The sequence below is a fragment of the Peromyscus leucopus genome, chromosome 16_21 (assembly GCF_004664715.2).
Source record: "Peromyscus leucopus breed LL Stock chromosome 16_21, UCI_PerLeu_2.1, whole genome shotgun sequence".
Classification (NCBI taxonomy): Eukaryota; Metazoa; Chordata; class Mammalia; order Rodentia; family Cricetidae; genus Peromyscus; species Peromyscus leucopus.
In genome coordinates, this window is record NC_051084.1 from 68,303,689 (window position 1) to 68,331,582 (window position 27,894).

The 27,894-nt window shown below is 44.9% G+C and overlaps 1 protein-coding gene across 7 annotated transcripts in view; it reads right to left on the reverse strand.

Annotated features, from left to right (window-relative positions):
- The window catches only part of Runx2 (RUNX family transcription factor 2), a 325,752-nt gene that overhangs the window by 148,904 nt on the left and 148,954 nt on the right, over positions 1 to 27,894 (reverse strand). For 4 of the 7 annotated variants that reach the window (XM_037200128.1, XM_028890679.2, XM_028890678.2 and 1 more), the window contains exon 6: positions 15,788 to 15,961. The exons of the other annotated variants lie outside the window; for them this stretch is intronic. In XM_037200128.1, the coding sequence (XP_037056023.1) occupies positions 15,788 to 15,961 (174 nt within the window). The remainder of the gene's footprint in view (positions 1 to 15,787; positions 15,962 to 27,894) is intronic. 7 annotated transcript variants of the gene reach the window in all.

Sequence of the window (27,894 nt, forward strand, 5' to 3'; positions counted from 1 at the left end):
AGTTTGTGATTCAAGAAAAGGGTAAGTATTAGCATACATTCTCCAGAAATCTAAAAGATACTTAATGATTAAAAATAATGAATTTCTATGCTTTAAAACTCTCAAGGTTGAGACTGTACAGATCGGCAGCATTTCAACTCTGAGTGACTGGTCCTTGTTATCCTCAGATACTGATATATTCCCAGCCTTCCGCCACAAATGTAAGTTGCTATTTAGAGAAATGGGAAATCATCTTCAGATGGAGAGGGGTTTGTTCCTTACAGAACAGGAAAACTGTCTCATAAAAGCAAGGGGCTGAACTCCAGCACATTCTCAACAGATGAAAGAGACCAATGCCACACACTACAGAAGGGGGTCCTGCAGGAATAAAGGCTGCGTTTGCACGGTCTGGATTTGGCTGCCCCAGACAACTTCCTGAACAAGCAGCGTGATCTGTGCATCCAGCCTCAAATACAACAGGGTGTCAGTGGGGTAGTCCACCTTGCCTAAACTGGGGGACATCACAACGAGATGCAAGGAATGACTGTAAAGATTAAAGGTGCCACAGAGGGAGTCAGGGTGCTTAAATTGGTTGTAACACACAGCCTTAGTCCTTCTCTTTGTGCAGAGAGACAGCCTAGTTCAGTGGGAAATGAACAGGCCTTCTAAGGAGAGACCGTGGGCTGGAGGGTCACCCGACTATTTATAAACTGTATGACATCAACTGGGTGAGCAAACGCTCTGAGCCTCCAATTTCCTCCTCTGGTAAATGAGGCTGCATAACATGCCGAAGCTACTGTGGCCAAGCGGCCCTACCCACTGGCCATGAAGACAGATGGAGGCCAGGCTTGCAGCTCCCCACTGTGTTGAGTAGGTCATTTAAACTCCTTGGCCCAGTGGTTTACCTGTACAGTGGGAATAGTGATCCTGATTGGGTTTTCATGAGCATGACATGAACTATGCCAGATCTGATCATCTATCTGCCTCTCACAGTGCCTATTAAGTAGATAAGAAAAGAGGTTCCATCTGTAAAATGAATACAATAATAACTACTGTCATGTTTGGGAAACTAGATGAAAATAAAGCGTTTGATAACTTCTACGGTCTTTGTTAAAATCATTATTGGGCTTTTCAGCTCACGTGGGCATGTTCTACCTTCTGACCTAGAATGGAACGTCTTTCTTAGAGCTGCTGAAATTAAAGGAAGGTGGAAATATCATCTCTGAATTAGACCCTCACAACTAAAATCAAATAATACACAGTGAATGACAAGTCAGCATCATTATTCAAAGAAATAAAAATCTGACTCCACACTATCTAAACTACCTTCGTGTGTGTGTGTGTGTGTGTGTGTGTGTGTGTGTGTGTGTGTGTATGTGTGTGTGTGTGTGTGTGCACATGCATGGGCAGCTATTAAATATTTTAGATCAGATGGCATAATTAAATATAGACCTGGAACATACAGGCTCCTCAACAATGAACTTCCAGGTGGCTTGAATAAATACCAGAATAATAAAATGTTGTAATTAATCATTCTAATTTTCTCTTAAACTATAAAAGTTATTTTATCAAGGAAGTTTTACACAAAATTTCTGCCTCCCAGATATTAACTAGAATGGTCTATCGAAGGACAGCTTGGCTTTCAGAAGAGGCCTTTCCCCAAGATGCTCTCGCTAACCCCGAAGAGGGAGAGTTCTTTGCGCTCTCTCCCATAGGGCTGGCTGTAGCCCAGCCAATCTCTTCCAAGGTCCTCATGCCAAGACACTATGGCAATGGTGGGGGGAGGTGGGAGAGAGACTAAAGAAAAATAAAATATAAGAAGAACCAAAAAAATAAAAAATAAAATAAAATAAAAGAAGAAGAACCGTAGTGTATGCACTAGGTGTGAGGGACAGTTACCTTACATTGAAAGGGAGTGGTCTGAAAACCCCAGGCCTTACCTAACACTTGGTGAATGAGCAAACAGACCATGGATCTCACAGACACCACTTCCGGGCCACTGACTGGACAAAGGGCATCCTGTCTAAGCTTCCATTTCATCAGTAACATAGGCAGTAACAAAACGTCTTCCTCCTAAGCTCCTGAAGACTGAGAGCATAACAGAGCTCAGCCTGGGGCCAGGCTGCCTCTGTGTCCATCACACAGATGTCAGGGATTGACCATCTTTAACTTGGACCCTGGTCCTTTTTGGACTCAGTTTCATCTCAAAAAGAGAAATTCCCATCTTTTCAACTAGTATATCCTCTAACTTTCCAATCTTGTGGTAGGAGGAAAATGACAAAGATATCCTAGTTTGCTAAGAATGTATAATTGTACAGTTACTAATGCCCACAGTGGAGAGAAGTCATGGACCTGGTAAATGGTTTCTGAACTGCACTTCCTGAAGAAACTGATTATCCACTCTGAAGGCAGTGAGTCAGAGCAGGTATTGCTAAAGTCACCACTGAGGGACTAGCTCTGCAACTGACCTTTAGGTTAACCGTAAGTCAACTCGAAGCCCTTGTCAGCTCAGCCTTGGGTCCCTTTGCTTAAGCCCACGGGAGCTACAGGGGCATGGCTTGTCTTTCTGTATCTTCAGGAACACGAGGCAAGCATCAGGAGTTATGATCTCCAACTAAGAACAGCCTTGATTTCGAAGCCCCAAAGCATGAAAGTATCAAGTGTGAGCTAAAGATTACATCCTGGGGGACCATCAACTACCCCCTCCGCAAGCATCTACAATCTCAAGGAAGATATCAAAAGAAATCAAACCTGCACCTGAACTTTAAAAATATATATATTTTTAAAGCTTTGTTTATTTATCTTCATGTTTTGTGTATGGATGTTTTGCCTGCATGTGTATGTATGCAGGTAAAACTTGTGTGGCTCCCAAAGAGGCATTGCATGCCCTGGAACTGGAGTTAGAGAAGCTTGTGCAGCACCACGTGGGTGCTGGGAACTGAACCCGGGTCCTCTGGGAGAGCAGCCGGGCTCTTGGCCTCTGAGCCATCCCTCAAGTCCCTGTTTTAAACTTTTTATATTGTCGTGATGCTTTAAAACTACAATTCATTCTTTTTCTGTGGCAGCCTTCAAAAACAGGATCCAGAGCATCTTACTGCATTCCAGACGTGTAGATGTTTTTATGCAAATATGAAAGCTTAAAAACAAAACATTTATGTGCAGACACCCTTTAGTGCTTGAAAAATCTGCAGTACTAAATGATCACAAACATATTTCAATACCACTGCGCCCCTATTTCTGCACAAACTCCTGCCCACCTAAAACAGAGGGGTTTAGCAGGATCTGAAAGTCGTATTTGACCTGTAACATAAAGTTGAGAGAGAAAAATCAGGTCTTTCCAATAATGGGCCTGTTGTCGTCACAGGCAGGATGTGATAAATCATACTGATTAAATGCGAGAGAGGCGAGGGCAGCAGAGACATGGGCGGCTCCTAGAGACGCTGTAGATGAACAGAGAGAAGAGCCTCCGCATGCGTGAAAGCGAGCTCTGAGTCGTCACCAGGCATGCACAGCACCTGTCTAATGATCTCTCAGAACGACCATGATCATGTGTCCAGAGGAAACCATGGCTTCCTTTGTGAAAACAGCTACTAAGAGCTCAGATTAAATTATCATTGAAACTAGAAAACAAACAAACAAACAAAAACCCAAGCATTTGACAGAATGAGGCAGTCTATCCCAAGCATGTTATTTGTGTTTTCAAGAGCACTCCAAGGTTAGAAAGAAGCCATGGAGTGCCAATGCTTAGAGGTTTTTCTAAGTTCTGCGCCCCCAATAGTGCCCTTCATCTCTGGCTCCCCAAGTGTGGATGCTGCCTCCCTCTCTATAAACCCCAAACACAGTAGCGCAGAAGACACTGTACCCAGGATGCTAAAAAATCGACTGGAAAGGGGTGACTCGGGTGTGTCAAGCTGGCTTCCATCAGCAAAACTGCAAACAGTCATTCATGCAAAGATAGGGAGACCAAGAAAGCAGGCTGTGTGCATGGAGGGAGACAGGAAGGTGCCTCACACTCCCTCAAGTGGTATGTGAGGAGCTCTCTGCCTTCATACTCACAAATATCCAAAGTTTCATGTCTGTGTGATTGAACATTAGACACTAAGAATAAGAAACTCAAGGGAGCTCCCCTGTGAGCTGGCTAGAGGAGACACTGTGGGACTTCTTTCTGGATGTCATTAGGGTTAGAGGTGGGACAGATGGAGCGCTTTGGCAAAGCCCAGTAGAAGGGGGATGAGGGAACCGGGGGGCTGCAAGCCTCAGTGGATAAAGACTTCAGTCATGCGTGATTGTGGGAGGGTTGACTTTCCCAAGAATCACTTCCGGGGACACACTGTGGATGTGATGCCAGGCTTCACAGAGATGGGAGGAAACAGGGCGCCACGGGCAAAGCCTAGATCGGCACAGAAAAGCACTACCAACAGCAGAGATTTCCCTTCGGTGTGTCTGCAGTGGCCACAGGCTAGAGATGGGGGTGCAATCAGGGCTCCTCCACGCTGCCACCCCTTGTCTTTTATCATGTTCCCCACTCGGTCCTCAGGTCAGGCTGTGGCGTGAGGCTCAGGCATTCTTTGAGGAAAATGGACTAAATACATTGAAGTGTAAAGAGAGTCTACTGGTTCAGAGCCATGTCTCTTGACCACCAACTCCCAGGGTCCAATATGGCAATTGGGTTAGCAGTGAAAAAGAATGAGCCCATCATTGTCTTGTCCTCTTCCTGACACACCTCTGTCATAATAAACATTTTCACACCCATCCACACTTACATACACAGAAATTCCTAGTTCAAAACAATGAACATGGAATATTCAAGGTTACATGCTATATGTTCTCCAAAACCCCTTTCAGCTAGCCTGGGTTTTTGGAATGAGCTTGCCTCACTCTGTTGCGATGCTCATGTCGAATGGGTAGAAGTCCCTAACAGGAATAGCCTCCTCCACTTGACTCTGCTGCCACAGACCAGCATTACATCATCCGAGTCTTGTTCTCACAAAGCAAGGGTGGATATGTCATGTGAGGAAATCTTGTCCTGCCCATAAGATGCTGTAGAAAGTGAGCCCCGACACACAGTCCTTCCTGTGGATAGCACTTGGAGCAGAAATGACAGGACACCATGCAGAGCTGACTTGGGATGACTATGAGAGACAGCTGAGGGGAGATGACACGGATGGGTGCCTTCCATCACAGGACAATGTGGCTCATACCAGAAAAGCCCAAGAATAGGATTCTGGCTTCTCATCCGGTCCCCAAACCAAGCAAGGTAGCAAACAGAATCACTCAACGCAACTGATTCACAGAGCCGTGAACGGAAATTTGAGAAAAGAGCAGCAAGCTGTTTGGATAAAATTGAGTGCTGTGTAGGCATGACAATGGGTTATTAAACAGGAGGAAAGTGGGGCTTAATAAATAAATCCCAGGGGACAACAGCAAGGAAGAGAATAAGAAATGGAGGGTGCAGCCCAAGGTGCCATACCCTACAACACGATGTGGAAACGGAAACCAGGAGCAAGCTGTGCTTCTAAGCAGGGGGTGCCAGGGGTGTCGCAGTGACACCAAGACTGGACCACGTGGGACTCACAACTGTCTTAGGGAAATGAGGGGCTGTCCGTATCCAAAGAAAACCCCAAGAGAAGACTCGGGAGGTTCTGCCACGTGTCACACCTAAGCTGGCCTTAGCACAACCTGGACCCCAGTGGTAGCTCAGAAGGAAAGAAGTGGGATACAAAGGAGTGTGGTCAGGATTTGCACTAGACTTGGGGTGTGGGGCTGGCCAAGAGGCATGACACGAAATTCAACTCAATGTGGCTGTAGTAAACACAGGTTCAAACTGGGCTGCTGTCAATCAAATCGATCAGAAAGAGTATCTAGAGTGTCACACCCCAGGCACAGTAACACTTATTATCAGGCGGATGATTGTAAAAATTGTCCCCCAGGCATTTGTTCATTCATTGAAAACTATTTATCGTCTGGTGCTGGGTTGGGTACTAGGAATATCAGTGATGGATAAAACTAGAACTACCGACCCCGACTTTCTGGAGTTTGCCGTTGGATAGGAGAGACTGGCATTAATTAAACCGTCATCTAACTGACAAGTTGTAAGAAGGAGATATCCATGACACCACGGGAATGAATATATGGTGGGAGAAACCTGGACGGCAGGCATAGCTTCCCTGAGGTCATGATGATTAAGCCAAGAGCTAGTCAGGAGGCAGAAGCCCAGATGATGTTTATGTGGGGTTAAGAAGGGGTTCAGCAAAGGGATGGCAGGTATCTGGTTCCTGGGAAAGAGACAGCATCGTCTTTTTGAGGACTTGACAGACGGTGTATTTATGGGGACAGACAAAAGCATGACAGTGGCCTGAGAGGAGAATGCAGAAGCGGCAGGGAGGAGCCAGGTGAGGCGGAAGCTGCTGGCCTGCGCTGGAATCACTCGTTTTCACACTAAGTGCAACGGAAGGTCATTCCAGGTTGTTTTTTTGTTCTGCCTTGTTTGTTTAACAGGGCGGCATAGTCGTTGTGCACTGAAAAACCTACCTCTGACAGCATCATAACAGAAAAAGGGCAGGAATCCAGCTGAGGGACAGGCCCAGGGAGGGGCGTGCAGGGAGAGCAGCGGCTGAAATCAGCACCCAAGGAGTCCAGGGGCCGCCCTTGGGAACCCAGAAGCCAGCGGGAGACAGGAAGTGGCCATAACTCATCCTGTGACGATAGGGTGAGGCTCTTCGACACCCTCCAGGCTGGGTCAGGATTGGCTCTCGATGGGCAAGGTTATCCTGGGGTGCTCAACCACGGGCGTTTTTGTTGGCCTCACCTCCCACATTCTGATTCAAGGTTGAAGAACACTTTTAACAGTCTCCCTTAGGTGATACTAAAATGCACCCAAGTTTGAGAACAATGGGCATTATTTTTTTTTTCACTCATGACAGTTAGAAGGGAAAATTACACTGCCTCATTTTGATTTAATCTTCCCTATCAAGAAGAATGTTTTTCAAATAAAAGAGCAGCGCCGACACGCTGAAGAGGAAATGAAAGCCCGGAGAGGTGGTGTGATAAGGAACAGCCGCTTGCTGCGCTGGGTGAACTCAAGACTCTCCTCCAAAATAAATTATGTCTTGGGATATTGCAAGAATTTATGGCACCCATAGGCACGGGGTATCTACTTGACAGAGCAGCATCCAGAAAATCCCTCTTTACATAGGTCACATACGTCTCTCCATGACTCTATTTGCTGGTGACCTCCACTTTATCCTCAGGGGTTACTATTCCATTTGACATTGCTAAGCGATTTTGCCTTTAAAGCTTACTACTCAAGGTATAATGAGATTTATTGCCCTTCACTCCATCTTCCTTCTTCTGAAAATGCCATTACTGCTGCTAAAACCCTCAGATCTGACTAATATTTGGGAACCATTGTTAATGTTAGCAGGCTTGCAGTCCACTAAAAACACTTAAATCCTGTTCAAAGGCCTATGTGCAAAGCACTTTTCACTCTTGATCTCCATGTGACTCAGAAGGCAGAGGAGGCTCACTTAAAACTTGCCTCCAGGACTCCTAGGGCAACCAATTAATAGAAAGCCTACCTGCCTTGTGTACCTGAATCTCAGCAAGGCAGACGCTTCCTCTCTAATGCCATGTATAAGCATCGAAGAGGTCTACCAGGAAGTGCTCACTAATACAGACCATGGCCAGCTTTGAAGAAGGCATCTAATAGCATTCCAGTCCATTAACTTTACCAGAATCTGAAAGGGGTAAAAGCAATCTTCCCAGGCTCCACAGTGAGGTGCCGCTATGAGGAATAACCACTGGGTGAAGAGTGTGAACCATAAGACAATCGCACAAATGTAGAAGAGGGACCTTCTGAGGAGGTACAAAAGCACACCCCTTGCTCTGTTCAACAGCAAGACAGGATGGGGTGGGGGAGGGCTAAGCCCAACAGCAGAGTTTCTCAAAGACTGCAAGCCACTGAGTGATGTGATCCCCAAAAGTCACCACAGTCAGTAATTAAAAGTCTAACCTTATTTTAAATAATAAAGGCCTTTTTCTTTCCATTCTCTCTGGTGACACTCCTCCCAAAAACCTCTCAGCCCCTCCCCACTTAAAACCACCCTGCCAAATTTCTCTTCCAGAAATGTAGATTTCCAATTTCAGCTCTCTATGGATTTCAGAAATCTTCTCAGGCCCCAATTTTTCAGTCACTAAATAAGGCTGGCAACATTGACAACCTCTGCCAAAGCTGATGTTTTTAAATACAATTAAGACAAACTGCTTCTAAACTATTAGAAAAATAAATCCTGATTGAACAGAGCCCTAAAAAGTCAACTAGATGTTCATAAATGAGAGCTGACTCATGCAATTTTATCCCTGGAGTATGCTTTCATATATTAAATGATAATATATTACATACATATTAGTACTGAATATTACATATAATGTGTTCATATATTTTATATGTTCAGTATAATAAATTTAAAATGGCTTACATAATATGTTTGAAATTATACAAATAAATTATAATTGTCATTCCTCCCACAGTGTATAACAGGTCTCTGAGAACAGCCCCAGAAACTTAACCATGATGGAAATAAACTCCAGAGCACCCAGGGCAGACACGCCTGACAGCCCTTCTCCTGGATCAGCCTCCTAGGTGTGTGCTTCCTTCTAATGTCATCTCCTGAGCCTCTGGCCTACAGGCCATCACCACAAGAAAAAGATAGTGAGAAAGGTCCCTGGGCAATTAAGAGGGATGGCATGCATATGTTTATATATGTACATTCCATACATGTACATAAAACCAACATGAAACTATAAGGAAGAAAAAAAAAACGCCCTGGAAAAGAGTGGAATAATGAAGCCAATGCTTTCTCTGCAAAGAAATCTAAAGACAGATTCAGCCAGGATGAGGCGAGATGCAGCGCACAGACTCCTGTCACAACCAGATGCCAGCTATGGAGCTTCTGCGCCAGAGAGAAGAAAAGACAAAGAAGAGTCTTTGGAACAAGAAACTGATTGTTCTCCAATAACCAGACCTCCCTGATTCTAGAAGCATCCTCGGAGAATAAGGAACGCCACCAGACACAATCCAAGCACTTCCTAGAAGTTAATTTGTGGACTTCCCTGGCAGGCTTAGCAACAGCTTACGCCTGTTGCCACCATCCCCTCATGGGAGCCTTTCTCTTTAAAGATGGGCGCCCAGACGTCACCTCAACTGTGCTTTTCACCTCAGAGGCTGCCCCCCCCAGACCTAATAGACGTGCGAGAGTGCTCACACTCAGGATTTGTGTTCTTTTTTAAAAAAAACGAGGATTGTGATCAGCAACCTCCCCCAGTGGGCTTTCTGGTACACACATGGACAAGGCAGCAGCTGCTCACCTGGATACCCTGCCCAAGACTCTCAGAGGAGGAAGCCAGGGCAGGACTTGTCAGTGACTTCGGAAACCCAAATTCATTACCACCAATGGAAAACAGAACTACTTCCCACGGCGTGTCTTTGAGTTGGACCCACAGTGGGTCACAGGGACACAATGGCTGTGAAGCCACTGACTTCCCTGTCTGTATCCCTACAGACACTCAGCCTCTCTAGGGTCCCTCCCCTGTCACACTAACAGCCACCATCACCACCCACACCCATGTCACCCCCCAGCTTGTTTACCATTACAGAACCACGTGGTCACTCGGCACTTGAAGAGAACGGTAACTTGAGACGACACACGCTGCTCAGCTGTGCTTCCCTTTATTCTGAGAGGTTTAGGCTGGTAAATGCTTCAGGACAAGCACAGTGGACTGATCCGTGGACAGCCAACCATGCTCAGGCTCATCCATGGCCATAGTGGGCTGGAGAGCATCTCTGTTTTTTAGAGGAGCTTTGTTCTCCCAAGGGAACACAGAATCAGGCTGGAGTGGGGAGAGATGACTTTACCCCCATCGAGGTAACTGCTCATGAAATTTATATTGCCCCAGATCATCGGGCAAGCCATTTTTTCCCAGACAGTCTTTTTAAAAAGTATTACCATGAACACATGCTTTATATAATCATATTTTAATCATTAAAACTGATTTTGTTGCATATTAAAGAACAAGTCAGATATTCCTAATGTATCTCTTTTAATCTTTCCCGGGGATCCTAAATAATACCCAGTGGAAAGAAGAAAAAGGGAGTGTTCATACATGACACTTGTCACTTAGATGGTTAATGACATGTCCAATTTGGTGGAGGTACAGGTGACTGCCCACCAAAAATCTGAAACTCAAAAACAGCTAATGTAACACTGGAATTGGACTCCAGTCATCTATACGGTATATTATTTTCAGAATAATCTTAAGGCATCAATAAGCATTTTAAAGTACAAATCAGATGCTGCTGAGCATCCCTTTAAGAAATGCATCTTCTCTGGCCACCCAGGCTGAAGAATGTCATGGGCACGTGGCAATTAAGAGCACAAGGCCCTGGAACCATGTGGATCTTTCTTTAAATCCTGTATTTAATACTGACTAGTTGTAAGTGGGATCCTGGGTGAGTTACTTTATTTCTTTGGCTCTCAGAGTCTACAATAATACCACCTACCTAAAAGACCCATTGTGTAAAGGGTATGTGACTTAACCTCTTGGAGCAATACCTGCCCGGTGGTACGCAACAAGAAAAGACAGCTAATAGGAATCCAATCAAATAGAAACTGCAAAAATACTAAGTCTAGGATAATACTGAATCACACTTCCTGAAGAAATCAATGACCTACTTAATTCATTTATTGCCAAACCCAAAGTCACCAAGCCAAGGGCATTCCTGAAGACAATAGAGACACAAAGATGAACAAAACATGGCCTTAAGACTTTGAAAAGTAGAAAGTCTGATGCAAGAGACACTATGTATCCGTGCAATTGTCCCCACATGGAAGGTGGAGAGTTGCACAAGGTGGAAAGGGAGCCTGACTCAGTGAGTGGGTTGGAGGAGGCTGGCAGAGGCCAGAAGCAGCAGCCATTGATCCAAATTTGGAATGAAGAGGGTCTTTAGGGAAACAATCAACAGAAGACTGTGCCAGAGAAAGAAAAGTAGGAATACAATGACGTATTACTAAAGAAACCATGAGTTCAGTGTCAAATGAGGGGCGTGTAAAATCCACGAGGAGAGGAGGAAAACGGAAGTCAGAGCTAAAGCAAAATAAAAGACAAACAAACCACTACTCTGTATACTTCAGCATCCACATGTGTGGAAAATTAATGTTCATTAGACATTTAACAAACAGCTCACACACTCCCCAGACTTCCTCACGTCAGAAGATGACACCACTGTCCTCCAGCTAGCTGGCTATGTCGGAAAAGCCTCAAGTTCTGCGTTCCCCTCAGTATCAACACAATCAGCTAGCTCCTGGAGCAGCTTCTGGAGGGTAAGTCTTCTACCTTTGGACCGTGGAACGCACCCTATACAGAGAGCCTATGCAGGTGCCATTTAAACATATCATGGTTAGAAAACACCCTTCCCTTGGTTCCCACCCTTCAGCAGCAGCCCGCTGCACACAGAGTCCCCTTATGATGGCCTTCAACGCCTTCTGTAACCGCCTCTGCCTGCTTTTCTGAGGCATCCCCTTCCCATGAGTTCTCCCACCACGAGACATGCTGTTCCTCGCAGGCCCAACAGTCTTCAAAGACTCCTTTCTCAGCTTTGCAAAGGTAGTCCCTTCCCTTCCTAAGCTGCTCTGACTGGGCGCCTCCTTTTATTTTCTTGGGCACTTATTATTTGAAATGATCTCTTGTGTACTCTTTCTGCTCCTTTATTGCCTGTAAATGTCAGTGAAATGTAAGCTAATGAGAGAGAACCAGGCCCGGTTACAAAAACATCTCTGTACGGAAGATTGCATGGGCTAGAATGCAGATATGAAATACTGCAAAGAACTCATAAAATCCATATAAAAACCCCATCTATTTGATTCACTTCCCATAATGCCTGACAGGCATTAAGCATCGATCAACTTCTTGCATGAATGATTAAGAGCATAGCAGTGTATACTACACTCCCCGTGATGAGATGAACATTCCATCCCATTAAGCCCAAGTGCTTGAAGCACCAGAAATTACTTTTATGGATAGCTGTGTCACACAGAAAATTTAAAGTGGCAACTGTCTTGAGGGATGCCTCCTAGAATGACATCCTCACCTCCGACATCCTCACCTCCACAGCCATCACCACATGCTGAATCAAAAGGGTTTGACGTTTGAAACAGACTAGGTGTTTCCTGATGCCAAGAGACAGGCAGCAGATGTCAGAATGATAAAAAAATTTAAAAAAAAGAGGTGGGGAGGAAGCAACTTCCTCAGGAAACTGTGGGGAGGCCCTGGTCCCTCAGGCAGAAAGAACATGAGCCATCAAAGGCTTCATCAGTGACCCCACCAGCCTGGCACTGCAAAGAAGCCTGCCCACCAGACAGCTAGAACTTTTGGCCCTAGAAACTGCAAGAGACATTAGAAAAAGCTAATGATGAAACCCTAACTGCTAACTGAATTCCATTTTGCTGCTCTGGGACTTAGAAGCCTCTGATGTTGGACAAGACCAAGGACTGTAGGTGATCATACTGTGTGCCCTCTGTGTGCTGTTTGGAGATGGCAATCCAAGAGTGCCAGGCCAATGAGAGAGAGCCAGGTCCTGTTACAAACACCTTTGAACAGAGGATTCTGTGAACTAGAACACAGATATGAAATACAGCAAAGACGTTACCATTCTAGGCAAGTCTCAAGAATGTGAGTTATGTCCTTCCTTGTGGTGTGAAGCCAAATGGTGTAACTACACAGTGTTCATATAGAAATGTGATTTCTGCCATTTTTCGCTTTCAGGAAACAAGAATAGCCTAGATAAGAAATTAGAAAGTGCAGCCCATGCTAACAGGAAAAGCTATATGACTGGCCCTTTCTCTCACCAATTTCTTCTCAACTCGATTCTCATGAAGTCAACATCTAGTGAGACTCTGCTTTGGAGATGTTATATATAATAGCCAGTAGAAAAGACAAGCACCCTGGAGCTTGGAAATAAGGCCATCCCTACGAACACTCAGATCATGGAGAGGAGCCTTTGGGCAAAGGCTCTTCCCCAGGAAGATAATGAGGATACCAAAGGAGGAGTTGGATCAAGCTCATCGGTAGACAGACTACTATGAAAAGTGTGGTGTGTGAGATCAGAGACGCAAATCAGCTTCTTCATTTAGACTAGATGAAGGACAGCGTTTTCCTCCGCCCTCTGCACTGCTAAAGATGAGGAGCTGTGCATGTGGTGGGCTCACAGGCACACTTACTAAGTAAACAAGAAGATGAATCCTGAGATCAAATCCACCCATTCATGTGATTTAGCTACTGTCCTGGGTGTTCCTGGACTTCCTACTCATCTGAGTTCAGAGATCCAGTGTATCCTTGACTACAGGAAGGTTCCTTCATTACCTCCCAAAGGATGTGAGGGCATTTAAAGAAATGTAAAGCTTACATAACCGAGAGCAGAGTGTGTCACAGATATACGCGTGTACCTTCACATTTGGGGGCTGGAGAAAAGCTATTGTGATCAGACGACAAGAATGAGGAAGACAGTGATAACAGCTGATCTATAATTGATCCCACCAGGACCATAACCCCCTACATGAAGAACTAAATATTCTATGATATGAACTTCTGTGATGCTATCAAGACCTATGGACTCCCACATTTTCATTTTAAGAAATACACCTAGAGGATAGTCACTGTCCTGCCACTAATGTGCTGAGTAACCGTCAGCAAGGAGTTCAGCTTTCCTGACCCTCCCAAGAGGGTGGTGGGGAAAATGCTGACTGGGGTAAGCCAGCTCCGTGGAGGGAGTCACACTCCTGACCTGCTCTGATGCTCTGTCCCCTACACACCTCTGCATTCTCAGAGGCTCACTTACATCTACGCATAGAGATGCTGCTAACAGTAGCTCCTCCATCATCTTTCCAGTCTCTGGTTTAATGACATCTAAAGCACCTTCCAGTTCTAGACTTCTGGAGCTTCCCTGTGACTTCACTTTTAGATTTAAGCCTCTTAAGTGAATCTAACATTAGCCAGCTTCAAAGGACCATTGTTAAGACCAATAGTAGGAGACTGGAGAGATTGCTCAGCAGTTAAGAGCACATGTTGCTCTTATAGAGGGTCCAGATTTGGTTCCCAGCTCCCCTATTGTGGCTCACAACCATTTGCAGCTCCAGTTCCTGGGGATCTGATGCCCTTTTCTGAACTCTGAGAATGCTACATTCATTTGGTACACATATCTACATGTAGACAAACACTCATACACATAAAATTAAAAAAAATAAATATGAACACCATTTGTCATTAATATATGAACAAATAGTTAAAGATTAGAACATAGATATAAAAATTAAGAAAGTATATTAAATTATACTATGTATGTAAATAAAATTATTCACAATTACAAATGATATGTAAACACATACCTCTCTCCCACACAGAGAGAGAGTCTAAGAGTTATTATAAGATGGCTATTTTGAATTTTAATCCATTAACGAAAGTCCAGGTCTCTAAATACAACATTCACAAGCTAGTGTGAATTTCACCCTTGCATTTTTATCACCAGCCTGTCTGATACACATTTCAGCCTTTTGCTGCATACATACTGTTTAAAGTTTCAGCTAGGTTAAAATGGTTCAGTCTTCACAGATCACTAACATTCTTCTGCGATGCAGACACCCTATGCTCACCAATGTGTTGACATATATCATTGTTTACAATTCTGTATTACTTTTTAAGCAGGTGCTCATGCAGATGCATTCGTTTACTGAACACACCCACAGAAAGAAAAAGCTACCCCAAGGCAATGTCCAAGAATCCATGTGCATAACATGAGCAGGAGAGTAGAAAGAGGTAGGTCATGAACATTCATGCTTTGAGACCACTATAGATACTCAAGTCTACCCACTACAGAGGACAACCTAGCCATCAAAAATATATGTGATTTAGGATTTATTACATGCTTTGTTTTGACTTGTTTCCTAGTCTAGTCCACCCTCTAGCAAAGGCAGCAAGTGATGATGTAATATTCTTTGACCTTTCAATATTTTTGATATGCAAATTAAAGATCTGCCATGATCCTCACATTCTTGTCACTGGGACCTAAAAGCCATCAAACTGGTCCTAAAGTGAGATCTGTTTTGCACCAGTGGGGCAGAACGCCAAAAAGAACTAGGATCTTAATGCATCACACATGAGCGATGCCATGATGCTGACACTAAGAAGGAACATACAGTGAACAGATCACTGGAACCTACAAAAGAAACACGGTGTGGAGAACGGAGCTAAATGTCAATCCAAAGTGAGTTGTCTGCCTGAAGAGGTGCTCACTGGCCCTGCCTTACAACTACCAATCAAGGCTTCCTGTTAGCCTTGGGCAATTTTGAATCAAACTAAACGAAGCAGTTATCCATGTAAGAAATTTAAGCTCAAACCAGGGTCAGTAACACTAACCTTCTCATAGCGAGGGTGTGATGTCCCCTGCACCACCTGGATACAATATAGAATTTATGGCATACGTGCTCCCGGATCACAGATCTTCCCAGCCCACCAGAATATACATAGCATCTCTGTAAAGCACAGCATTAGCAGAAACCACATCTCCCGATTTTCATCCCGAAGTGACTGAATGTCAAAAATGATCTTAATAAAGGAAGAAATCGGTATCTTCGCATCTCAATTCCTTCACAACAAGCCAATCCACAGCTCCAGAAGTCATGAAAGGAACCCATCTTATCTGTTAACCCCTCACCCCCAGCCTGCCAGACTCCAAGTGAGACCTATGTGTCTGTCTTACCTGTAATCTGACTCTGTCCTTGTGGATTAAAAGGACTTGGTGCAGAGTTCAGGGAGGGCCGTGGGTTCTGAGGCGGGACACCTACTCTCATACTGGGATGAGGGATGCGCCCTAAATCACTGAGGCGGTCAGAGAACAAACTAGGTTTAGAGTCATCAAGCTTCTGTCTGTGCCCTGGAAACAGCAAATCATAAAATAAAAGCATATTAATTAGCTGAACAATTGACCATGCTAAATAGATATGTGAACATACATACTGGGTGGTTTAAGCCAAGGAATTATCAATATTGATATTTATTATGATGTGTCTAGGCAAACTGCTCTTTGAGCATTGTAGGGTGGCAAGCCTTCCTAATTCTACCTACACAGGGAGAACAGAGGGTCCCAAGGGAGACATGGAGTCAAGAGCTCAAGAGGAACTCTCTGGGTGCCTCCTCTAGCCCTGTCAATGAAAGGATGAGAAACGTGAGTGTCCTCTAGGGCACCTTTCTTGTTTCATGATGGGGGTTCCCCATCTGAAAACTCAAGGAGTCTGCTAGCTGGCACCAAACCGGGGCAAACACATTTTTTGAAGATCAGCTGCCACAGTGACTTTAGTGACCTTTTCTTCTTTATGTTACAACTACCTACCTATCCCTTGCAGAAAAATTAAAACTCAAAATGGAAAATAGAAAGGAAACAAAGGAAGAGGAAAGGAAGAGAAGAGAGAAGATGGAGGGGAGGGAGGGGAGGAGGAGAGGGAGGCAGAGAAGGAGCATAAGCAAAGTAAATCAAATTGTTAAAGGGATCTGCATATTTTGAGATATGCCGAAGCCCAAAGGCACATAATGAACCCTGTTCGGTCACAGAGAATATGCTTTATTTTAAATCTACTACTGTAGTTTTGTTCAAGAAAGTGGAAAATACTGGTAAGCTAAATAGGTGAATGGGACTACCCATTATTTGAGTGAGTGAGTAAGAGAGAGAGAGACATGAAGGGAAAGGGAGGGGGGAGGAGAGAGAGAGAGAGAGAGAGAGAGAGAGAGAGAGAGAGAGAGAGAGAGAGACCTTTTCTTTCTTCCAGTTTATTAAAGTTGTAAAACAAAGAAAAATGGGTATTAAAGAACTGTGCAAATTAAATTAGATCAAAGTGCTGAAGCATCTTCAAAATTCACAAGTGTGTCCCTTAGAAGGGCTGTGGTCTTGTCCAGAGTGTGCGTCTGCACCTAACTTGAGAGCAGAGCTGCTCTGGCGGCCCCTGTCTGCCGCTCAGCACCTCAGCACGCATGCTCATGCCCCTGGGTGAGGGGCATCATGGGAAAATGACTAGATGAAAAATGCATTCAGAAGCAAAACTAAGGGAATATGTGTTATTACTCATCAAAGAGAAAACACTGACTGCGGATTATTAACAACCTCGGGAATGGACGTCCATCACTCCTCTTAGTGGTGAGACATCTTACCTTCCCCTCATACAGGACAAGGGGAATAAGTGTGCCAGGAGAGGGTTAAGTTGAACATTAGAATTCCCCAACTATAAGCTGTCTTCATAAGACAAATTCCTTATTTTATTTGCCCCAAAATGTATTTTCCTGTCTCCCTTTTCATTGCCTACCCAGCCCAAAGAAAACAGACAGGAAGCCAAGGCTTGGTAATATGAGCGTAGCTGTCTCCACAGCCAAACATGTTCCAACTGAGCCCATTAACTGAAATGCACCCACCACCCTATTTCCTGCCAGTGTGTGTTTTGGGCATTGGCTGTAACAGAAGGCCTAGACCTAGCTGAAAACATGATCAGGAAAAAAACCAAGGAAATCCGTTGTTAATTGTTGTTTGCCCCATTTTATACAGACTGCAAATAGATTTTAGAAACTTTAGGGTTTTTCAGAGGTGACCCGAAATAGCTCCTAGACCCCAACTAATAAATTGTTCATAGATGAAGTGACCTTGGCCTGCTCAGGCAGCGTAACAAGGCTGTGGCCCTCCACTATTGGCTAGCTTGGCTACAGCCCTAACCTGTGTGAAGTGAGCTTCCTATTCATCATGAGGTACCATCAAAGTTGCCTCTCTGCCTTCCTCTCTGAGCTGTCATTGGTGACTCAAAGTGCCTACAACACTGAAGAAGTCAGCCCACGAGGTATCGAGACTAGTTTTCAACCTAAGTAGAAAGAGTAGCCGAAGTTCAATTACAAAAATAATAGCTCATCCATTACCATAAATAAATGGCTACAGTTTAACATACTGAACTCTTCTATCTGCGCAGCCCCCTGGGTCTGGCTAATTTCACAATCAGGGAATTATTATACAAATACTGGTCACAGTCAGATGCATAGAATCTCTCTTCCTCTCTCCTCTAGCCCCCCTCTATAATTTTGACACAGCTATAAATACATATGGAATTGTCCTGTAAGTTATTTTCTAAATGAGCCACTTTTGGAATGGCAAATTTTCTGAGGCTAGAGAGAAGGCTGTATGATCTTTCATGGACACTTGCGCACTGGGATGTGAGTTCAGTGTGTGCAGATGAGTGGGCACATTTTTATTTACTCTTAGCCTAATGTTGTTCTTACTAGGAGAACGCAGGCAAGAGGGAAGGACTTGGACTAGCCCTTCGATGTGAAAAATTTAAAGAGCAGGCAAAATTTTTAAAGGCTCAATGACTTTTTAGAGTTATCCTCAAAGACAGCTACCACACATCTACAGACAACCTAGAATAATCTACAGAGCGTCCATTGGAAGATGCAATCTATAAAAGCGTATGCGTTTTCCCCTGGGTTTCTCTACCCTCTCATATCAGCCACCACAACCCAAACAAGATTCTTACAGCACAATGCCAAACAAAAGCCAAACAGGTTCGTCGTCTTTCAACCATGACAAATGGCGGCTGCCGCTAAACCACATCAGGGTGTACTCAAATGACAGGCTGAAAGATGTGCTGGAATCATCAGCACCCAGGCAATCCTTTCAGACACTAAGAACACAGGAGACAAAGGGGTCACAGACTCAGACGAGGACAGAGTAATTGGTCGCGTTGTCTGGAGGATTGAACCTTACTCATCCCCAAAGAGGAGCTGCTCCGAGTAGGAGGCCGATGCAAAGAGTGGGCAACTTTTAGGTCACTGCTCCAGGGGAAAGACTCCAGGAAGTAGGGAGGCGGCTCAGCAGATAAAGCACCTGCCTGCCATGCAAGCATTAGGACCAGAGTTTAGATCCCCAGAACCCAGTAAGTGGGCAAGGGGGACCCACATAATTCCAGCACTCAGAAGACACAGATGGGATCTCTGAAGCAAACTGGCTAGCAAGACTGCCCCCCACCAGTGAGCTCTGGGTTCAAGTGAGAGATCCTGCTTCAGTGAATAAGGTGAATAGCAACTGAAGAAAAACTCCGACATCAACCTCAGACCTCCACATGCACATACACACACACACACACACACACACACACACACAACACCTACCTGTACACACACATGAAAACAGATCTGCACAGCTCATTCAAACCACACACATATATGGGAGTGGGGGAGCGCTATATGAAAGTGTGGTCCTGGAACCTCTCATCTAGCTTAACCTTCTCCCGAAGGCAGTCATCCTTCCAGACCAGCTGAATAGGAAAAGCCTCCCTCAAGCTCTGAAAGACATGGGCATCCAGGTCCCAGAGTGGATGGGTTAAATTAAATTCTTAGGGTAGGTTATGGAGGAAAGTTCTCTTTTTTTAAAGCTCCATGTGATCTAGTATGTAGGAAGGGCTGAAAAAAACCACTGCCCAAGATAGTATGAGATCCAGCACAAATGCCAGCCATTCACCCCAGTGACTCCTCCATTTCTAGATGGAGGCCTGTCTTCTGTCCTGAGTCCCGGGCTTCTATTTCCCATTGGCTCCTTGATGGATCCCCTGGGATGTACCCCAGGTATCTTCAATGCAGTGCACTCGAAGCAGAATTCTGGAGTCTCTTTCCAAAACATCCTATCTCTCTAATATAGTCCCCAGTGCCAGTGGACATCACTGGCCACTCAGTTGCTCACAGTCAAGAACTCAGTTAAGTCCTCACTTCCCACATTTGGTCCACCACCAAGGCCTGGCATTTCTGTCTTGATACTCCATCTAGCCACTCAGTTCTCTGCATTTCTCCCGACACAACCCTAGCCTCACAGTCTACCTAACTCTCTGAGTGTCCAGCACTGTCTGCTTTGAAGTTTCCCCACCAGGACTCTCCTATATTCCTGAGATAAAAATCTTCTGGGTTTTTCTGTATGGCTCACTCCTTCTTATTGCTTGGCACTAGCGTGAACACCACCTCCTTTAAGAGGCCTGGCCTGCTTCCCATAACCAAAATATGTTCCCATCCTCTGGAGCACAGTCTTTCTTTATTTCCTTTGTGGCAGTTGTCACGATCTGTAATTATCTTGTATATTTGTTTGTCTCTCCTCAAGGACTCCAAATTCCATGAGAATGAGTGCCCTGCCTTTTGTGTACAGCCGGATCCTCACAATCTACTAAGGGCCCGCTATACAGTAGGTGCTCAATGAATATTTATGAAAGGAATGAGTCTGTGAATTTGAGAAATGCCTTGATTAGAAGAAAATTTACTGGTACCGAGTATCATATCACAACGCTATCCCTTAAAGATGCCTCTTGGTTTTTGCAGCACAGTGAAGCCTGTAGGTAAAGCCTTTCTTTAGAAACAGCACTGACTGGTGCTTCCTGGAGAACTGGACTAATGGACATTCATTTAGGCTAAAGCTCACTTGCTCTTTGAAAAATTCCCATTTCTCCCACCATAATCCTTAATCATTGTTAAAAACCATTTAAAAACAGAGAGAGATAAAAACGGGTAACAGATGTAAACTGGACTCTGGATTTCAAAGCAGTGTACTTCTTTTATGCATGAGGACCCTGAGTCCCCATGAGAGGGCGTGGCTAGTGGTTAGTGGTGGGACTAATGGTTAGATTTCCTGGTCACTGGTCTAATGTTCTTTTCTCTCCCATTGCCGGCCAGCTTACTTTAGGATATAACAGTGAGACAGAATTTGTTCAGGGGAAATCGTGACCAAAAAAAAAAAAAAAAAAAAAAAAAAAAATGAATTTTAAGTAGAAAAGAAAAAAGGAGTAGTTTTCAGAAAAGATCTCTTTCAAAAAGTTCCAGTGTGCGTGGGTGAATATGACTTTTGTTGCAATAAATTCAGGGGCACAAGAAGAAATCATGAGCAAAAGGTCACAGCATTCACACATGCTGACAGCAAGGACACATGAGGAACTGCTAAGCCCCTGGGCCACAGCGGAGCCAATAGCCCCGCGGATGCCTACACACATGAAATCAGCAATCGGCCACTGCAACTTCTGCTTTCAAAGATGAGGCATCCGACATGGGCATGGTGAGTGTGGTCGTCGGACAGTGAAAATGAACTCATCGCTACCGCATGACGGCTTCGCTCTTGCTTTATAACTAAGACACTGAGCGATGCTAACAGCTTCAGAGAACAATGTCCCCCAGCCAGAACCTCCCACTGTGTGGAACTGCCCAGCCACAAGAGTTGGCACTGGCCAGTTAGAAGGCTCCTCCTCCAGGAGGCCAGACACACTAGGATTTTTCATGATGAATGTGCAGTAGAGTGCAGTAGGATGTCTGGTCCACCTAACGTGGGACAAGGAAACAGTCGCATTACCAATCACTATCTATGTCCATATGAGGTTCATCTAGTCTAGGCAGAGTGCACTGCATACCTACCACATGTGATATGTAAGTGTAAGGAGGAGGAGACAGCCAAGGACATGAGGTAGTATCTTGGCCTTCAAGGAGCTGGGGGAACAGTGAGAAAGGCAAGGCTCCACGTGTGACAGAGCAGCTGAGGAGAGGGTAATAGTTAGGTATTGGGCTTGGGGATTGACTGAGAACACGAGAATGGGGGCCACTGAAAACATTAAAGAAGTCATTCTTTGTGATCCCTGTCTGTGTTCTCAGGAGAGCTGACATACACTCAAGGGTCGAATGGCATGATATCTGGTACCCACTTGAAAATATTTCAGCTAAGTAACAGATGAAGCAAACACAGCAAAATAAGCATACAAGATGCGATTATATTAGATATATTTCCATGCATGTCTGTAAGCTCGTTCGTTATAAAAGAAAAGAGATGGTAGAGGTCAATGTGGAAAGCACAGGGGAGTGATTGGTTTTGACTAAAAGGATGTAGTCACTGATGAGACCATCATGCCTGTTGTTCTAAGGCCAAGAAAGATTCTGATAAGCACAGAGGCAAGGAGATCGCTAGCTGGAAGGTGCGTGACAGAAATGTGATAACAAATAGAAGGAAGGGGACAGCTAGCTGGAAGGCACGGGACAGAAACATGATAACACATATCTTGTGAGACCAGATGATGTCAAACATTTGTGTGATGCTAATCTAATCCCAGGCGCAAGCTCCTTCATACCACTTAATAGCTGGGCTAGGCCTTGGTTCTTCAGCTACGTAATACAGTGTAGAGAGCTGCCCTTTAAAGGCAGGTCTCCTGACCTACAAAATGATGTTTGGCAGCCCAAAACCTCCTCTGCCATGCCTGTGGGCTTCCCTGGAGCAGAGAAGTGACTGGGGAGATGTCAGCTAATTATGCTGTCACCAAGTATGTTACAGAATGAGCTCTGCTCTAAGGCGAAGAGGTCTGAAGCCACAGGATGGAACAGCTCCGGGATACTGTGACAGGGATCCTCTGAGTGGAAAGAGAAGGCTTGCATCTTTTACCCAGAGTAAATTTGCTATGTGTCAGCAGAGTTATTATTCCACAGCAGTTCTGGGGCAAGTGAACGAGACCCTTTAATTCTAACCTCTCCGTCCTGACAGTGGCCCAACAGGTGTGTGTCTGGGGGAGGGGGATTTGGAGGGAAGGGCAGGTACCTTTTAGAGCTTCATGTATTTAGTGCCATCCTGTCTCGCTGGCATATTTATTATTACCTTTTGGCCATTCACCCTACAGAGAGCTCCGGTTCCAAATGACTTATCTGGGAATCTGCTACTGAGAAGAGTTCGGCTCCATGTCTCTTAGCATTTTGGCGGATGGTTTCCAGCAAACACAGGCAGGGCTTCACAGGCTCTTTGGAAAGCTATATTAGGGACTGACTGACCCAAATAATTCCTGGCCCCTGAGGTTGTAGGTTAAAAGCTTTGACCTTCCGCACTCCTACAAGGGTGTGAAAATGGAAATGCCCTCGAGAGAAGTGAGGCTGACCTCTGCATTAGCTGTCTCTGTTTCACTGGAGCGGGGAGGGTAGACATCTTCCCCTCGTACTGCTCAGTTAGCTGCTTTCCTCTCCCATCCCAAACCACGCAAAGTGGCTTCATCTCTGATTTCTTTCTTTCTGAAACACCGTCATCTTCTAGTCTTCCACATCCCCAAATCCAGTTGACATAGCTCTCTACCACCTCCTTTCCGAGACAGAGTCCATGGCTTCCTTGCTTCCCATCCACCACAGAAGCCACTCCCTAAAAGCTGTGGCCTGAGGCTCCTACCTCAGAGCAGCAGCAGTGGCCTGGCACATTCAGGAGACACCGTCTGGTCATGTTCCCCCAGGAAGGGACTCTGGGACTTAAGTTTCTTCATCTACTACAAATGAAAGTGTGGGTTTCCCTAACCCTAACACAGTTTCTGCTCCCCAAGCCCAAATCTCAAGTTACTTACCTGAGAAGATCCATCCAACTATCCAAATAGACACAGCTCCACCTTACCCCCTCAAACCCAGCAAAGAAGACCCTGGAAATATGGTGCTCGTGTATTTTTTGCAAGGGCCTCACACTGGTCTACCCACTGCTCCTGGAAGAAGTCTGATGTCTTTGTCCACGCTGTCCCCTCAACTCAGCACACATTGTCTCATCAACCGCACTTGGCAAAATCTCCCAGGCTGGACTTGGCCATCACAGCACACTAGTGTTTTCTGTCCATGTGACCCCTCTGGTTTCTATCTTGGTAGCTGAGCACAGCCCCAGTCGGGTGTTACGTCCATACCACACGGTGACACTTAGGTGCTAGAGGCATTCAGTAAGCATTAGCCTGCTGCGAATTGACATCAACTATTTATATAGAATTTCAAACCCTATTATTCTAGATGTTCCTCAAGTCACCCCTTGGGAATGATTGTCATGTGTTACATCTACAAACTTAATGCATTCAGGTACCAATTGAATTAACAAAGAACCGAGATAAATTTGTAATTATCTCTCTTTTTGTCCAGTGGAAGGCAGAGAGGAGGGGGGAGGAAAGCTGGGAGGCATTTCCCACGGTCAAATTGATGAGTCGATCATCTCTGTTGGGAAAGGCTGCTGAATCATCCTTTTCCCTAACCATATTCTATCTGGTGTGGGCCAAAACTATTTCTAGACTAGAATAATGAAAGGCACTTAGAAGTCATTTTCATATTTAAGGCCTCTAGCCACTCTGAACCACTGATAAGAAGAGCCATGCAGTATGACTCAGGATCGCTCAGGAATGGAGACAGACCTAGAGCTAGGGGTAGCGTGCAGCTGGGGACAGAGGACCACAGATGGAGAACAGACCTCTTTCCAGAGGATTCTCCTATGATGGCATTTCAAAAATGAGCTCAGGGCCCCTCTTCACATATAAACCAATCTCTTTAGGAAAATCTCTACCGCATATCTCTGAGCACCCCCTTCTTGCCTCCACAGAGTCAGACACACAGGACTCAGAGTTTATCCAGAGAAAAGACAGGAAGAATCACTTCACCCAAGAAAGGACTGAAGCTCTTCCAGGCTCTTGGGTAAAATATAATTATAGAAAAGAAAAATATAATCTACTCTAGAGACATAATTATAGAGTTAAGCCATAGACTCCATAGAAATATTCTAGGAACTTGACTTCATTTTTTTTTTAAAAAAATGTCAAAGGTTGAATTTGCTTCCTTTTACTAAGAGGCACCAGTCTAGATTAGCAACAGAAAGTTCTGTCTCTTAATTACATATGCAAGCATTTTTTTTAAATACAATTAGCTAATGTGAGAGAGAAGTGAGCCTGCCGGGTTAGCTGCCTGTTTAAATGTAGGCTTCTGAAAGTTGAGGAGTTCAAGATCTTTCGAGAAATATGCAAATGAAAGAGCTGAGGCAATACTAATTTGCATGAGCATAAATTTGAGCTCTTTTATAACTTTTACCTTCTGGGCCTGTGGCAAACACAGCAACCAAAAGCATAAAAATCGGGGGTTGGGGGGGGGGGTGGGGGGGAGACAGGGTAGAGCTTTGGAGCTAGTCCACTACCAGTCACACCTCAGGAATAAAGTCCACTGAGGGAGCTTAAAGCATGCTCTCTTGTCCTGAAACAACGGACTCAAAGAATTTCATGTATTTAAACAGAAAGAAACTCCTGAGAAGTTAAACAGAGAAATGGGGTTTTATTTAACTTTTGTCCTCTCTCTCTCTCTCTCTCTCTCTCTCTCTCTCTCTCTCTCTCTCTCCCCCTCTCTCTCTCCTTCCCTCCCTCCATCCACTCCTCCCTTCCTCCCTCTGTCTTCCTCGCCCTGCCTTCCTCCCTCCCTGCCCCAGTCTCTCTCTGGTGTTGGAGATCAAGGCCAGGCCCTTGCTCATGTTAAGCCAGCACTGGACCACTGAGCTCTATCTCTAGACCTGAGAAGAAGGATTGTTAAGAACACACAGAAAAGACCATCTGAAAACATACTGGAACTGTGTATCAGGAGATGAGAGCGACAGGGAAAGGAACAAGCAGTCTTAACCACAGCCCACAGTATACACACGGGGGTCAGAGGGCAACTTGCAGAAGTCCATTTTCTCATTCTGTCCTGTGGGTCCTGGGGATTGAACTCAGAGCCACAGCCTTGGCAGCAAGCGCCTTTACCTGCTGAGCCATCTCACTGGTCCAATAACAAATTCTTTACTTTTTATTTCACTTTACACTATTAATTAATTCCCAGAAAAAATACTGTTGACTTATTTTTTACCTGGCCTGATACAGCTGTCATTTTTTATTCACCAGGTGCCACCAAAAGAAAGACCAAAAGAGAGAAGGAGCAAGGGCTGGAAGAATGAGAATTTGCTGATATTACACTCAGTCCTTCTAACTCTGATGACCATGACACATCTCATCCCACTAATGACACCTCAACATCATCGTCACCCCTGGCCATCTGAATCTTCATCCCTTTCCTTAACTTTCTGGGAAATGAATAAAAGGTCCCCCTCTTCTCCCCATCTGTGTTTAACTCCATCATTAGTGTGATACTGGGAACAGGTCCTCGGAGTTCTTTCAGTGGGGTAGAGAGTCACACATAGCATAGTTCTTTGTGTTCCTGGCACATACCGAAACCCTGGTGAGAAATGTCAAGTTACTTTTAATGGAAAGGTAGTTCCCGTGGTTGACCAAAAAGCATCGCTGCTTGTTTGCCAGTGACCCAGCTAAACATGGAGGGCATTGTTCTTCAACGTGTCCGGTGACAATCCCCCTGCAGGCTGTCCCACAACCCATCCTAGGCTTGGCTTCCTTCGTACGCATGCATACTGTTTCTCGTTCAGGGTTACGGCTTGGTGTGTGGGTCTGGGGAAGTGGGGGGGGGGGGCGCGGGGGAGATTAAGAAGTGTGAAGCACTCATCTCAGAATTGTTACCCACAGTCATAGACCATCATCCTCAGTTTTCCCGTTTCTGAGCGGGGACGAGAATGTTAAAAAGTAATAACCGAGGAAAAAGTCAGCCAACACGGGCAGCCGAATGGCAGCAAAGATCACAGAAGGAGAAGGGAAAGAATGGGAGGGGGTGGATTTCTTACTTAAGCTGGACCTGTTCCAGCTGGCAAGATGAGGTGATTTTCTTAACGCTTGCAAAACCTGATGAACTTTTTGAAAGGAATGAAGAAGAGGGAGATGTAAACACGGCCATTAAGGCGGATTTAAAGCGCTTAGTTCTAATCTGGTCTAAGGCTCCCCCAACTGTGCACCGTTCTGCACTTCTCTGCTTGTGAGACATCAAAATGACACACGGGGTCTGTGTCCGTGTCCTCTGACTGGCAAACTAGGTTGGATGAGCTCCACTGTCAAGTCAGATGTGGACGAAACAGCCCCTTCAGCCATAATAGATGTATGTTGATCGGAAGCATGCAGGACAGAGACTGTGTTACTACATTAGGGGCCCCTGGGTTTATGTCTATGCAACAGGTCTTAAGCAGACTGTTGAAACAAGAGATGTCTTTGAAACGAACCCCTCACAAAACTGAGATGGGTAAGGAGCTGAACAACAGTCAACAATATAACATGTAAATCACATCTCTCTAAGCTGCAAGGGTAATACACTATAAACTTCCAAATAAAAGACTTTTCTAGAAGTGAAACTCCAAGGATTACTGCATATCTCAGCACCTCCTTGCAGTGGAGTAGCGTTTATCCACCTATCCATCCACTCTTCCTGAGCGCTACTGGACACTTGACTAGCCGTGATAGACAGATAATTGCTCTAGCCAGCCGTGCGTAATGAAGAGAGTCTGCTGTGCTAATCCCAACATTCTTATCTTCTGTGAGCCCTGATTAAGGAACTCAAAAGTCTACTCCTCCAGCACCAAACTCCTGGAGTTTTCCGCTCCTACTTGGATCTGCTAAAGTGTTCTTACATTCCACTCTGTCATGAAAGGTGCCAAGTGTTTTGAGTAGGATCAAGTTAGAGTCTTCTAAAAGGAACGTTAGCATAGTCTTCGAGGGTGTTAGCCCACAGCAGGCTCTGCCCCACCCCCACCCCCATCTCAAGACACAGAATATCAGAAAAGGGCATTGTTTGCAAGCTAAAGAAAAGTGGGTTGAGATCGGTTAATATTTGTTTAAAACTAAACCTCTTTCATTTCAAAGGCAAGTTAATTCTGTGGATTGCTGTCTGCAGGTTTCATGTTGAATCATCACTTGTGACAGTTTGTCCATAGGAAACAGAATGTATGCATTTTCCAGATATACGCATGCATGAGTAAAAATTCCTATTACTCTTCCATACCCATATATGGATACGGACGGATGGGGGATGAATTAAAGGTAACGGGACAGAAATACTACCAGCCAAGTTCCAGGTCATTCGAGGCGCCACTGCAGATAGAGAGACCATCCTCTCAAGGCTCAACACACTTTACCATGTCCT